At 37.1% G+C, this 16,062-nt stretch overlaps 1 protein-coding gene across 1 annotated transcript in view; it reads left to right on the top strand.

Annotated features, from left to right (window-relative positions):
• The first annotated feature begins 6,032 nt into the window (after positions 1 to 6,032).
• LOC106042585 (mucin-5AC-like) overlaps positions 6,033 to 16,062 on the top strand; it is a 46,658-nt gene continuing 36,628 nt past the window's right edge. The window contains exons 1-10 of the mRNA XM_066997589.1: positions 6,033 to 6,105; positions 9,889 to 9,957; positions 10,889 to 10,954; positions 11,301 to 11,637; positions 12,050 to 12,164; positions 12,766 to 12,856; positions 13,847 to 13,956; positions 14,167 to 14,383; positions 15,312 to 15,437; positions 15,912 to 16,029. Coding sequence (XP_066853690.1) covers positions 6,033 to 6,105; positions 9,889 to 9,957; positions 10,889 to 10,954; positions 11,301 to 11,637; positions 12,050 to 12,164; positions 12,766 to 12,856; positions 13,847 to 13,956; positions 14,167 to 14,383; positions 15,312 to 15,437; positions 15,912 to 16,029 — 1,322 coding nt within the window. The remainder of the gene's footprint in view (positions 6,106 to 9,888; positions 9,958 to 10,888; positions 10,955 to 11,300; positions 11,638 to 12,049; positions 12,165 to 12,765; positions 12,857 to 13,846; positions 13,957 to 14,166; positions 14,384 to 15,311; positions 15,438 to 15,911; positions 16,030 to 16,062) is intronic.

The following is a 16,062-nucleotide window of genomic DNA, read 5'->3' as shown; positions in this document are numbered from 1 at the left end:
CAACGGAAAAATAAACTTTGTCTAAGTCACCATCAGTGATTCAAAAGATCAGATTTAGCTCATTTGAGTCTTTACTGTCCCACTGAATAAGCATTTTATGAAATGAAGAAAATGTGTGCAGACAAGGAAAAAGCTCAATAAGATACAGGACAGTGAATGCCAAACAGATAATAAACCGTCAGTGATATTGTCCAGAAAGACATCATCAGTACTATGCAGAAGAGGAAAGCAAAACTGCAATCCATCCAGACAAACCAAATGGAAGCTACAAACAGCACCAGTCTAACACTGTGAGAACCAAGTATACTGCAAACTGAAGAAAAAAAATCTACCAGGTGAGTTTTTAGATGGTATGTGCAATGGAAAAGTTATGCTTTCAGCTGAATTAAGTGCATGAAGAGCCTAGAGATATTCAACCTTGTAAGAATGATTCAGCACATACCTATATACATTTTTCTGCTTTAAAAAAATACCACACAACAATCAAAAATACTGAGATAAGAGAAGGTGCAGCAGCTTTCTGGCTGCAAAGCTATTCAAAGCTTATCCAGATGTTTTTGGAGGATCGAGATTAGGCAATAAAATGATTCATCCAGTACAGCTGAGTACTCACAGCATTAAAACCCAAGGGATTGAGGAAGGTGTTGAGCTCACCTGGGTTAAATACTGACCACACAGACGTCAAGCAAACCGTGTACTTAAGAAGAGCTATTACATGTGAAAACCACAAGGTGAACGAGCACATATTAATGCAGTCTGATATGCGCAGAAGCTGTTGTTGCCAAGGTATTAGTCATGAGTTTCATTTCTTTCATTGCATCTTTCTTTCCCCTTAGTTAAGATGAGCAAAGTGACAGCTCAGCTGCTCTTCTTTGTCTGTCAACAGTATGAGATACCTATTGCAAGCTTCTCTTCCAAATCCTTTAAAATACACGCAAAAAAAAAAGGGAAGAGAGCACAACTGTGCACTTAAGGTATCATTCTGAAACTATGACTACTGTCACTGAGAAATGAGGCAAGTTACTTCATTTCTTCTAACCTTCACCACTGTTCTATCACTGGTTTTCTATTTCAATGATCTAATCTCCACAGCCAGAGATTTTCTTCCACTTTTCATAGTACCTTTGTAATCATTGCTAAAACTATTGTAACTATGAAACTAAGAAATGATAATAACCATATACAATACACAGCTCATCTGCTATCCATCGTAAGAGTTTAACCCTCTCCACATGCCTTTCACTGTGAAGCTGCATGCAGCTTTGTTTTTCATGGAGAAACCTCACTGAGATTTCTCAGGTGGTGTGACATGTTATACTAAGCTGGCAACAGACTGCATCATCTGTTCCAAGATCCAGGGAAATGAGCCCATGATCAGAGTACATTGTAGTCTTCCACAGTGGCAGTGCATATATTCAGTAGGGGGAAGTTAACAGGGTATTGGAAAAAGGGTGGAGAGTGAGAATGAACCCCTGGGTAGGGCTGGTAAGCAAAACCCAAGTGAGTCACCTGTAAGCTGTTGGAAAGAAAAAATGTTTGAGGAAAAAATGAGAGAAAGGTGGGAAGACCATGAGCAGCACAAGCCAGGGAGAACAGATAACCTCTCTACAGAGATAGGTGGGAAGAGTGTGATGGTCCTCCGCTTAAGTTAATGCCGACTTGCTTTACATTAATTTCAGAGTGTTTGTCATTACTTTACATTGCTTTCCACATCACAATAAGTATTCTCAACTTCTGAACAGCACAGCTGTTCACTCATTTTCCCAGTTCATATGGTAAACAAGGACTCTACAGATCTGGGGCACAATGAAGAGTTACCCAGGTCCCTGATTCATCTGGTTTGTCATGCTTGGGAGGAGGTAGTTCTCAACACCTAATGGAGTTCCATTTTGAACACAGAAGGAAGATGAATTCTGGTTTCAGTAATTGCCTTAATGCTACCCCTTCCTAACTTCTGAATGCTTGCCGCTCTTGTAATTATATGGTCTATTTTCAGGCTGCAGTGTTCATATGATATCCACATTTTATCTGGCATTTGAAATATTTACATTAAATTAGTATAATCAATGTCTTATTTTTTTTGTCCCCACTTTTATGCAAGAAACCAAGATGAAAAGGTAAAATTGGAAATTATATCCATTTTCAGAATTATGAGTCAAAAAACACATTATTTTGGATTTCTTGTTACAAAAGCTGCTGTCATTGACCAATCCACTGGTATAGTTTTTTCGTAGACATTTAAAATAAAAAATATTGTCATCCAGATCCTTGGCTGTTGTAATTCATCTCCGTTAACCTCCTATAAAAAGAGCTAGTCTATAGCAACTTTACAGATCTATTCTACATTAATGTCCATGCTATTTGACACTGATATGTCACAAGTTTCTGGGTTTTACATAGCATTAAAAACTGAGAAAAACAGACAAAAAAAATGCAGGAAAGAAACAAAAATGCTTTTAACACCTCCCTAAACATTTATTTCTGCAAACAAAAGTGCTTTGTTTTAGTGCCAGGCAACACGAAAACTGTGGTCTCTAAATGGATTCCTGGTATACATTAACAGTAAATACAGCTGCTTAAGTTTCTATTATTAAAATACTTCAAAACTTACTTCTGGGGTTTCTTTCCCCTTACACAACTGGAGAGGTGAACTTGCTCCACCCTACCTGCATGATTAGGTTCTTTTCACCATACCATTGGGGGGACTCCAAAGTCCTCCAACTGCTTGTTCTTTAATCTACAGGAACCACTTGGAGCACCTGCCCATGTTACCGATAAACACCTTTACTTAAACCCTTCTGTTTTTTGTAACAATGTCAAGTTCATCTCCAGATAAGATTTCCCCAGCAATCAGTCCAATCACATAACCTGATAACGTTCAGAGTTTCATTAGCTATCTCTTGGAGTCACCCAAATTTCTTCTATACCTCTTTTGTTATTATCAATTTCACCCACTCCTTGTGGTAGAGAGGGTGGGAGAGAAAGAGCCTATATGGGTGGATAAGCTGAACATGGGAACACCATTTGAAAGTCACTACTCCTTGTAGAACAGAAAAAATCAGTGTGAGCAGTAGCAATCATAACAATTCCAAACTACATAAAATTTTCATTAGAAGATTTGAGCAACATCTTTTGAAGAACATCTACAGATACAACTGGGACAACTCTCAGAACAGCCATACAACGTGCTCAGTAAATGCTTAGTGAGGCTGCGTATTTAAGGTTGACATGCATTGTTCTAGTCACACAGAGTTACAGTGAGTGAAAACTAAAAACTGTCTGAGAAGAAGAAAGAACTGGATAGCTGTTCTTTCTCTGCTTAGCAAGGAATTGAGCAAAAGAGACAGAGCAGAAGACAAAACCAGCCTCGACTCCACTGACATACCAAGTCATCCTAGGTATGGACACCCTCTTCACTATCCCCAGATGAGTATCAGAAGCACTAATTCCACCCTCAGAAAATACCTCCCTTTACCTCTAATCCCTTGCTCTGTTATACCCCATGTGAAGAAAGAAACGATTTCCATTTTTTTTTCTCATTCTTGGCTCTGATTAGTTGCCTAACGGTTGGAATTCTCTGCTTTCTGAAGCAGTTGCAGAGTCTGCTTTACTGGAATAATTTTTGTAATTAACTCTCAGAAATTTAAAAGAAGGGGATCCACTGCTCAGCTATGCATGGGACATCAAGTTTGGCAGAAGAAAAGCTCTGCTACTTTTGAGCACCACATGTAGCCCATTGCTACAGGTATATGCACAGTAGCTGCTGAAAGCCTAGTATGATGGGTAGCTTGTTTAATTTCTTAAGTGAGACTGGTGTATATTTATTTAATACATCTAACTGGTCATGTAAATAAGATATCATTTGCCTTCTGTATGTACAGATGAATTTACTTTCATTATGAGTACTGGCACAGAATAAAACAATGTTGTATGGGCAGGAAATCCAGTCTTTTCTTTTCTCCTGGTCTGCTGAAGCATGAAGATATAGATCCAGGGTGTGTAAACAGCTTACTGCTGATTATGAAGATGTAACTTCATTAAACATCCTGGATATTTCGATAGGGAACATGTTCCATACTATAGCAGGCTAATATGTTGACTTAAGTACCCTAACATTGCCACAATAAGCTACCACTGATTTCAATCCGAAAGTCCAGAAAACACTCTATAAAGGTACTCTTTTTGGTTTATTTTATAATACTGAGTGGGTGAGGATCCACTATATTTAGTTCGAAACAAAAGTGGAAATATGGACTGTAAATGAACTGACAAGAAATTGACACAAGTCAGTTGAGTAACACCTGAATGGGATATGTGATTATATTCCCCTATTCTTTTAGGAACTGTTTATGAATTTATAATCACAGGTTAGGATTTCAGTAAGAGCCCAGAGGAATTAGGCATCCAATTGAGATCACATTTTACAATTAGTAAACTTCCCAACTTTGTCTTCTTCTTCAGCAGAAATGACAAACATCAGTAAAGATTGCTGAACCAAATCTTGCCAGACATGCAGAATGTAATACTGCCCCATTTTATTCAAAGAAAGTCCTTTCTGCAATCTCTATATATCCTAGTATGCATGATGTTTTTGTTAGCTGCTTAATTCTCCTGTAGCTCAGCCACCCCTATTACATCTCCCAGGTGCCTGTTGCTAAATTCCCCACTGAGCAGCAGCTACCTTCATTCTTATAGACCAGCAGGAGGCTGAAGATGAAGATGAACTGAGGGCAAATGTTATGTGCACACGAAGTGCTGGACTCTGCATTGTTTTTGCCAAACAGCAGTTTTAAAAGAATTGTATTGCTAACTTTGAACATTTTGTCCATGTTTAACCAAGTTAAAGTAAGATCTATTGACTTCGGAAAGAGAGAAAAATCTGCCCTGAGCAACTTATCTTTAAACTATCTTTAATGTCAAGCTAAAAAGAGAAGGGGACATGAAACAGCAATCCTGTCTGTTTTGTGAAGTATACATTCATTCATGCTTATGAAATGATAACCCAGTAGAACTGCAAAAAATCAATGATCAGGGAAAAAAATGTGTTAAATATTTACTGTTAAATATTTAAGGATTTATTTAACCCTTATAGGACTGATTCATTGCTTGTTTCTCTAATGTGTAGGCCTCATGACTCCATGGATATGAATGGAATTGCACAGGAAAGGTACTGAAATAATGTGATCGCAGGCCATTATCATTCTAACTTTTCTGTCCTATGAAGCTGTGGTGAAGCTGGCTGACTGTCTGAAATTACTCCTGCTATTTTCTACAAGAAGGCAAAATTAGACTCTGCAGACAATTCAGAAGCAGATGGCAAGGTCTGAACATGTCTCTAACAAATATAGGATACAGTCCAGCTAAAGCTGCCTTATTGTTCATTAGATAGCTGCCTAATGCTTGTCAGTGCTACACAGGGCTTTTCATGGCATACATGCATTGTGACTCTGAGATCATGCAGGACCCTTCAAGGTTATTTGTTCTTTTTACAAGATTAGCTGCCCCCAAAGACACAGAGTGACTCCCTAATGCTGGGTTCCCCAACTTAAAATACTCCACACTTTCTCTGACTTCAGAAATCAGCAGTTTGTTGTTTTGTTTTGTTTTGCCCAGGAGCTGCCTGTCACTATTGAAAAACTTAGAATAGTTACTTACATACCATCTGCATAACTAAAGCAACATCAAACTCTATTTGTTCCAGGACCTGTTTTTTTTGTGGAGGATGAGTTGTGTTTTATTTGCAGTCATGTTATGTTTCTTTATTAGACTGAACCTTAACAAAATATACATACGTATATCTATATACTCCTCCCAAAATGCAAATACCATTGGCCAGTTGCGGAGGAAGGAAGAGCATCCTCTGTTTACCTGTTCATTTGCTAAAATCCCCCAAACCCCACCTTTCTAGATTCTCTGAATCAATCTGGGACTGAAGCCAAAGTCACCTGCTATATAAGACTGAGAGAACACAGGTGAACTACTCCTCCTGACCAACCTTAGACCCAGCATCCTTGTGCCAGACTCCACTCAAGATGGGGTTTGGCAGGAGGATACGGGTAACAGAATGGGCTTTTCTGTTAGCAGTTTGCTGTATCCATCAGACAGGTAAGGAGTTGGGTTTTTTTCTGTTGCTGTTTTTTAGATGTATTAATATATTTTAAGCAACTAAACTCATTTTGTTTTTTCACTTAAAAAATGGTTGCACTTAAATGAGACTTCTTTGTATGTTACTTTCATTAAATATTTAGTGTCTGCCTATTAACTGGGCTGATTAGTTTAATGTTCCCTCAAGCCACTGAATATAACTACATTTGGAAGGTAGTCTTGCAGAGCAAACCAAAAAGAACCATTATTCATGTCCATTCATTCAAGTGCCAGTTGTTCAGTACTGCCTATGCCTTACAAAAGCATTTTATTTCTTTTGTATTTTGTAGTGAGATTGATTATGAATGTTATGTTCTTTTTATGCAATTTAAAACACTACATTTCCCCATTGCTAGACCAGACCACTGGTCATTCTTTTCCACCAACTAGGAGCTAGTATCAGATTCCTCAAGATTTCTTGCAGCTCCTTTTGCAAAAGAGACTGGAAGGGTATATTCATGTGGCAATGATTTTCAGTAATGATTGTACATTGGTAGTACATTAGGTGTGACATTTATGTAAATTGTTGGTTTTGAGTATGAGCAGGACTGGGAGGTTTATCTGATGTATGCAATCCATCATTTTGTGTGTGTGGATTTTTTTTTCTCCTGATAATATTACATTAATCAGGGCTGATCTTGTCAGATTTTATTAAGTCCTGTTCAGTTAATCAGACCACTCAAATAGAAATTACTTGCATGAGTACAAGCTTGTTCAGTCAATTCCATTCGTGTACAGTAATTACTGCCCTGTCAGTTAACGTTTTAAAATCTTCAGATTGCCTCTGAATTTATATTTCATATCATTTTAAAAACATTGACAAGTGCAAATATAATTTTGGCTACTTCATATTTATGAAATAAACACGTATAAGTTGATAAACGTGGTAAGTTGATTTAAGCAAAAAATACAACAGTCACTTCGAGTGTAAGCTTACACTTTTAGCGTTATACAACATCAGCCATATCATCCTCAGCCCTTCGCTGAACAAGCAAGTTATTTGTAAGGTGCAATGCTAACCTGACAAATTGCTTTGATAAATGAATAGTGGTTAGACCAAGTCCAGTGAACTCCTCTTCATTCAAATCTCACTCTGTGAAAAATATTTTCAGATGTCCTGACTGACTACAGAATATTGACCTAATTCCATGCTGTCTTCACAAACATTTTGTGCCTGACTTTATATTCTAGGTCAAATTCCAAGTTTTATGAATTGATTGTAAGGGGAATTGTGTATTTGGATCGGCAGATGGATATAGGCCTGGCAAGGTGCATCCAGAAATATTCCTAATGATTTGCTCAGTTTCCAAATAATCAAAGACTAAATTATCTTTCATATTCTTGGAAGTGAGAGGCACTTATTTTTATAATGGTCAACAATGTGGCATTGTGCAATTGCTAGATAAACCAATGCAGCTAGAATTTCTTTGAAAACTATATCTGCTAAATAAACAAAAGACCATGTTATTTCCTTGAGAAAAATTAACAGACCAAAATATGTGTATATACTGTTTTGCTCTGTTACGAAGGTTCTCACAGTAGAAAAAAAAAAACATTCACAATATAGGTTGGCTCTCACATGAAGTCAGGATGATTTTATACCTGCTGAAGTTCCTAGGTGTTGCGTGAGAGGAAATTCTGGCCTATTATTGAGACTTACAGAGGCATTTTTTAGATTTTCTCAACAATTGTAATGATATGAATGTATTTACATAATCATATCATCTGTGATACTGAAAGACAAAGAGGAAGTGGAAAAAACATAAAGTTACTTCTTTGTACGTCACTAGTGGTCACTCAGAAAGATAAATGAGGAAAGAACAAAAGCTTAGGTCTGAGAATAAACTTTTGTAGATACTAGGACAACTTCTAAAGATGGTGAGGCTGCCCAGAACCCTCTCCTCCAAAGCCAACAGTCTCTTGGGGTCCTCTTTTGGAGTGGGGTATTTAATCCCTTCAGGCAGGCATCCTTCGGCTCTGGGATCAAGTACTCTGTCTGCTTACATGGTGGGCAGGGACACCATTTACATTAGAAATCCTTCCCTATTTGGTAAGATGGGTGTTACAAATCCAGTTCTGAGTCTGTGGACTCTCCCCATCTATTGTATGAGCAGAAAGGCGATGTAATTAAATTACACAGCCAGCTCCTCTTCAACTGACAAATTCTCTAGACACCAAGAGTGCTCATTCACATAATCCCGATCAGGATTCAGCTATTAGTCATTTCATAGCCTAAGTCCTCTGAAGATTAAGACTTGGCATGTTATAGGTAAGTGTTAGTCAACATGTTCTTAGCATGGTTTTTACATTCTGGGAGGATCGATTCCTTTGCAAGATAAAGTTGTAGCCATTGTTCTTAAACGGGAAATGCCTGCCATATTTACTTATAAAAACCAAGAGCTTAGAGCACCAAACCACTTAGAGACAAGGATCAGGTGTTTGGTTTTTTTTGTTTTCTAATCATGAAAGTGTTGATTTGTCATCTCCCAAAATTCCTTGCCAGTATATCCTCTTCCAGTTGAGCCATGCATGGCAAGGAATTCAAAACTCGTGGAGACAGAATAGAGAGGAGAACTCATCTGGAGGACAGTTCATGTAGTTGAGCCAGTACCCATTTAACTAGAGATACAAAAATAATCCATGAGGCAGAGCACGAGTAAGACAGTTTAGATGTAGCTGAGTGCCTTAATCATGTGGCCACATGTCCTGCTTTTCCCACCTTTGCCATCATCCCACTCTTTTCAGCACCATGTCTCAGCTTCAGGTTGGTTAGCAAGAATCCTTAATCAGATAGACTTACAGCCCGATGCTTAAGGTTTTCTCCAGAGAAGCCACGAATTTGAGCCATTTCAGAGTGAGAGAGGGACAGGACCAGGTTTCCTGCTCTTTGGGTGAATGCTTAAACTGCCAGGCTGTTGTATAAAACAGTGAGGAAATATCTCCTTTAGCAGTTGTGTTTTAGAAGAGAAGTATGAGAGTGTCTCATTCTTGCACACACTGACTATGGCGCCCTGCAGGCTCTTGAACAGATGGGCAGTCCTCATGCAGCCTTTCGTCAAGCAGTGATGCTTAAAACATGTGGAGTAAGACTGGGTTTAGTGTTCTGCTTACTTCTCCTGGATTACTGCTCAGTGTGTATGCACATCAGTCAGGGGTGCCTTATTGCATCCTGCTGTCATGCAAATCTAGATCACTGACTGAGGCTTCGGATTGCCTCCAAAGGCAAAAGCCCTGTGCTTAGGCACTAAAGAAACTACTGAAGTATCTGCAGCCATCACTTGATCTAGCACTAAATCCCTTTTTTTTTTTTTAACCAGTTCTGTGCTTTTTCTTAAAATTATGTAAATTCTACACAGCAATTTTAATAAATGACTCTCTTGTATTTTGTGAATTCTTGCTACAATTTTCACATATTAGTGAGATTTAGTGCAGCAGTGAAATAAGGGCTGTGATCCAGTCATTACAATTCCTTGTACTGAGTTTTAAGGGAAAAAAAAAAAAAGCAGATATATATGAAAGGTTATTTGGATTTCAAACTCAATGGATTTGTAATAGAAAGTCTCTTTCTCTAATTACATTTTACTTCCTCTTTGGGTCAGATTCATTTTTTCTCATGTTACAAAGGACTCTCCCCTCTATCTTACGGAGATGTATCTGGGTCCTTTGATCCTATCTAAATGCTTAACTTAAAAAGTTCAGATATAGGACATTGTACTTAAAATGCTTTTTACTATTTCTTCACAGGAGCTCAGACTGAAATCCAGCAGGAAACAGAAAGTATCTACACTGAGGTTGTTCAGCAGGAACAAAACAGTACGTTGGTTTATACTGTGTGCATGTGTATTTGTATTTATTTGGCACATCTCTACTAAGCAATAAAAATGCCTAAAAACCTCTTTAGCAAATTGCTAGTGATGTAAATTAAAGATAAATGTTTTAGAAAGCCACTGTGTAGAAGAACTGTAATGTCTTTATTAGATACCTATTACTAAACATGCAGTATGGCTATATTTGCATAATAACAGGTGAATAAGAAAATAGATGTATGTTCATAGAGAGTGTAACACATGCAGATGTGCATGAATTTGTATATATAAAACCAAAGTGGAATATACATGCAGGATATTTGGTTCCTTATACACAGGAATTGAGACTACTTTGGCAAGATATACAGTCAGTGGTTGATGAGAAATCAAGATGGTAACCCAGCTTCATTGATTTTTGCTATATAATGACTAGTGATCATCCTGTACAATGGATTTGTAGTCTTTTCTAAGGGTTTCCACTCTCTTAACAGAAAAATAATAGAGAGTGAAGTATAATCAAAAATTTTATTTCCTCCTCAGACAGAGGAGGTATAATTAGAAGACAGCTGTGCTTCTGTACTAGCAACAGGCTAATTTAGTAGAGCTTAACCCTTTGTATTGGTCAGTGTGTCTGAAACACTGCAATATTCAGAGCTGTGACTTTCTGCCTCTCCTAATACAATACAGAGTTTCATAAAAGGGTCAAAACTATGAGGTAGAAAATGCAGATCATGACAGCTGAAAGCAAGTTATTATTTAACTGTCCTGATTTTGAATTTTAATATGATCCAAGGCCCATGTGAAACAACGCCAGGCTTAACATTATTTCATTGGATCTGTCGTATTAACTTGCTAGTCTTTCCGTTCTAGGTCAGTTTTAGATGCAAGTTTTGGTATTGTTATACTAGCTTTGGTGTTCTTTCTTATTTTTTTTCTAGTTTCTGCTACAGTTTCATCTAAGGTCAACATCATCCAGACAATGCTGACAAATCCAATAATAACACGTAAGTAAAGGAAATTAAATGTATCCAATGGGTATTCAGTTTTAGAGGAAATAGACAGAGGAACTTAATACAAACAGGGAAATGCACTAGTAAAGGTAGTCATGGGGTCATAAGAGAAGAAAGAGGATGGTTAAGAAACAGTGTAATGTTGAACTGTTATATCAGATTAAATACGGACAATTAAATACCTGTACATAACTAAGACCATTTATAGGGGTATATATGATGAATAGCAGACCGAGAATGAATAAGAATGAACACATAGTGACTAGTTTTATAATGCATAGATGGACAGAAAATAACTAAGGAGGTGGGCAGGGGAAAAATATTCAATGACAAAATGAAGCCTTGGACAAGTTGATTCGCCACAATAAGACTGGGAATTTTAAGTCATTTTTTACAGCTAATTTTAAATTCACAGCTTCCAACCCTGCTCACAATGGCCACGTGTGCAGCACATGGGGCAACTTCCACTTCAAGACCTTTGATGGAGACATCTTCTACTTCCCTGGGCTCTGCAATTATGTTTTTGCATCCCATTGCAGCACTCCCTATGAGGATTTCAACATCCAGATGAGACGTACGGTGGTAGAAAATACTCCAACAATCAGCCGTATTACCATGAAACTTGAAGGTGTAGCCATTGAGCTAACAAAGGATGTTGTCATGGTCGATAGCAACAGGTAAGTTTATTCATAACACTTGTTTGGTAAACACAGATACGTATTTTTTTCTAACTGGCCAAGTACTTTCTTGTATTCTGGGGAAAAAAATATGCATTCTTCAATAAATCTGACAATTTTACCCATAGAAATAATGAATAAGTTGCTGTTAATTCCACTCATAGTAAATCAATCACTTCTTTGAAGACTAACTCAAAAACAAAATCTGGATGAAAAATCCTGGGAAGTTGGGTCAAAATTCAAATCCACATTTGATGGTGTTGGACCATTTTATTTTTTAATTGCTTTTCTTTCAACACAGCTGAATTATAGTTGAATCTTTATAGATGCTGGATCACACAAGCCATTTCTTTTTCTCTTTATCAAACATCTGGATCAGAAAATATTTAGTATTCCTTCTGCCTGTTTCTAGAGTTCAACTGCCATACAGCCAGGCTGGAATTACAATAGAGAGAAGCAGCATTTATGTGAAAGTTGTCAGCAAAATGGGTGTTATATTTATGTGGAATGAAGATGACAGTATTCTGGTAAGAACAGCTCCTGGACCTGTCTACACCTTCAAAGCCCAAAGAGCATGCCTTTGATTAAGCTAATCCCTACCTGTTTGGTGTTTATTATTGCCTTCTCATCTCATACTGTTGAGCAATTCTTCTTTAATAAAGACAGATTTGCATCTAGGTAGGCCTAAAGAAAATTATGTGGATTTACTTCTCATTGATAGACTTCTGCTTAAAATGGGGTGAAAAACCACTTACATTATATCATTAACATATTAGCATCATTACAGGTCCTACTTACCTCTTCAAATATAATTTTGAGCAGAATTTCTCTCTCTTCATTGTGGATTTGATTTTCTTTCTGAAGAATAAATAGAGAGAAAAAGGCTAAGAGCTCCTTAGATATTGCAATGAAAACTTATGTCTGCATCAGTAGCTTGGAATATGTTCTAAATCCAGTCCAAGCAAGCTCTTCATTCTATCCCCCAGGTTTAAATTAGATTGCTAAATAAATTTACATAGCTCTGATGAAAAATTTTTAAGGGCAGCAGATGCAGGTGATTTCAGTGATCTTGAATATATTTTAGAATGTGTATACTAACTTCTATCAACTTAATGCCTATCATTTTAGCTGGAACTGCATGAGAAATATGCTAATCAGACCTGTGGGCTTTGTGGAGACTTCAATGGCATTCCAATTTACAATGAGTTCTATTCTAACAGTAAGTCTTCCAAATAACAAAAAACATGGTTTCTGGTCTCCAACATGTATTTTGCATTCTTTTAGCTCTAACATCATCATCATTCCTCTTTCCTATCATGTTAAAGGATTTAGCCAGAGGTTATGATTCAATCTCTGTTCCAAAATATATATTACTGAGATCAGATAACGTCATTTAATACTTAAAGTGTAAATATAATACTTGTGCTAACAACAGACTGCTTATTTCTTGTATGATATGGTTTTATTTACCTAATCAGCTAACCCCATAAAGATAAGCCAGATTCTCACTAATAACATAAATAAATATAGAAAGATATCTAATAAAATAAAAGGTAGTTATATTGTCTAGTCAGTACATTTATTGCTTCATTTCTCTCTTAAAATTAGAAATGCTTCTAATAATAACATATTGATTCTGATTTGAAAAGCCCAGGAAATAGTTTCTGGTTTACAATTAATGAGCCTATTAGGCACAACATCACAATCTTGAATATGTAATGCCATTCCACAAGTTACATCCATGTTTGCCACCTGATTTGCATAATCTGTATATGATCTTCTCTCTATTATTTTGTTCATTCTCAGTTTGAGTCTTTTCCTAAACCTCATACCTCAGCATTTCCCATTGTCCACATCCCTGTTTTAATTATTTTCTCTCTTCCCTACATGGTCTCAATATTATCTGAAAATAGTTTCATAGAATCATAGTTTGTTATTTTCCAGTAAAAATCTTAGTTTGCATCTATATGTAATAGGCTGAGAATTGTTTTCTAATGTTTTTCTTTTTTCCAGGGTGCTGTGCGAGGTATATTGAGACAGTGATGTCAGTGTTTATTTTGGAAGGGATGATGATCAAAGGAAAAAGACTTAAGGCTGGCTGCCTTGGCCAGTTTTGAACCAAATTCTTGACAGGAGAAAAAGATAATTAAACAAACAAACAAATAATAATGATAATAAAACCCCTCATTATTAAACTTCTTTCACACAGATATGAAAATGACAGTCTTACAGTTTGGGAATATGCAGAAAATGAATGGGCCAACAGAAAACTGTGAAGATCCCACTACTTCCCTGCCAGATAATTGCACAGACACTTTTGTAAGGATCTTTTTGATTATTCGTTTATTTTTCTTTCAAATTTATCTGTACCCTTCTACAGCTTCAGAGCGCTCAATAGGAAAAGACGTAAGGACAACAGAAAGTAAAGAGGGAAATGAAATTCTATTAAAGAATAGTTTACCAGTTTAGCAATGCTAAAAAAATCTGCTCCTTTCTATTTTCTGAAAGTTTTTTTTTTTTCCTCCCAAGGATGACATATGCCAGAAAACATTGACCAGCTCTTCATTTGCAGAATGTAATGATCTAGTTGATGTTAGTGAGTACATTATGGCTTGCCAAGAAGATTTGTGCCGCTCTGAAGAGTCAAAAAATGCTTCGTGTATCTGTGACACCTTTGCCGAATACTCCCGACAGTGCGCTCATGCTGGTGGGGAACCTCTGAACTGGAGAACCTCAAAACTGTGCTGTAAGTATCACTGGAGATAGACTTACTTTATGCTCAACAAATAAAAAACAATATGTTCTCAAATGATGCTAAAGATGCACGGGAAATTACAAGCAATTCAAGACTATTCTCCAGAGGGTTCTGATATACAAGCTCCAGCAAGAAGACTTCGGAAAAAGAACTAAGGGTTTTAATGCAAACTGGTTTAAACACACTTAAATGGATACACTTACTCAGAGTTGAAGTGCTATTGAATTAACTGGAACAATAAAAGAAGCAAATAAAGGGGAAAGAAGAAAGGTCATTTGCTTACATTCCTGTTTCTCTCCTTTTCTCGTGGTGGCTACAGCATGTTTTACCCTCATTAATTAACTGATTGAGTCTTCACAGGTGTTTGTCTGGTTAAGCACTTATTTACCTCTTGTTGCTTGGTAGTTTGCACCACTGTTTGCACTGAATTAAACACAGACCATTATGGGGTGCAGCTGTTGATACTGTCACCAATGTTTGTTCCAAAATAAAATCCCCTAGTGTACTATTTGCCCTTCCAATGGTATCTTAAAAATCCAAATATAATAAAGCCTTAGGAACTTGAGTCTTACATTTCCCTAGCAATACAGGTATTCTTGAAAAAGGTGCCTTCAACAGAAACCTCGCTAGCTGTCTGGGGTCATTATCTTGGTGTCCCTGGAAATCCAGTAATTGTGTCCCCAGTTCAGACCAGTTAAGTCTTTAGACACAGTCATGAAAAGCAAATCTCAACTGTAAAACATGGATCTGGATCATGGATTCAAATTTTGAGAGGTGGGGATGGATCTGCAGTTCAGTGTGGTTTTACATCTAGCTGAAAAAATGTAAATGAACACACACACACATATATTTTTCATATACAGTGAACAAGTAGTACTTTTGACTGAAAGAAAAAATCTCTCTTTCTTTAACATTTCAGCCAAGACGTGTCCTTACAACATGGAGTACTTGGAGTGCAGCTCCCCCTGCACTGACACATGCACCAATCCTGAACGATCTCAGTTTTGTGAAGAGCACTGTATGGATGGCTGTTTCTGCCCCCCAGGCAAGTTCTTATATACTCACGTCTTTGACCTCAAAAACAACAGCCTACCTACAGGATTTGGGCAAGTTCCATGGAGCTTAGAGCTCCTATATTTACATTTTTCATAGCTGCAAGTGACAAGCATTTATCATTTATCAACTGAGGAAAGACATCTGAATTGATTGCCAGTACACGTGCAATATTTAGAAAGCAGGAAAGCAGAACAGCAAACACAACAAGACTAATCTCTCAACACACCACCTGTACTATAGTAACTCCCTCTTTCAAAACAGGTGGAATTTAAGAATACAAAGGTTGAATCCTTTGGTCTGCATAGTTCTACTGTCCTCAGCATTGGCATGACCATTCACAACAGCTGGAACTCTGTCTCCAAAACATTATTTAGGATTACTGACAAGCAAACAAACAAAAATATTTTCCCCAAACATAGGAAATATCTCTTCAACTGATTATTTTTTTTTTTTTTAATTTAAGGAACTGTGTTTGATGACATAAACAATTCTGGCTGCATCTCCCGTCAACAGTGCTCTTGTATTTACAATGACAAAACCTACACTCCAGGAACTTCTTTTTCAGACCAGTGCCATTCCTGGTAACCTTTTCTTTTTTTTTTTTTTTTCTTTTT

Source organism: Anser cygnoides, chromosome 5 (genome assembly GCF_040182565.1).
Source record: "Anser cygnoides isolate HZ-2024a breed goose chromosome 5, Taihu_goose_T2T_genome, whole genome shotgun sequence".
Classification (NCBI taxonomy): Eukaryota; Metazoa; Chordata; class Aves; order Anseriformes; family Anatidae; genus Anser; species Anser cygnoides.
This window is presented reverse-complemented; position numbering and strand designations above follow the sequence as displayed.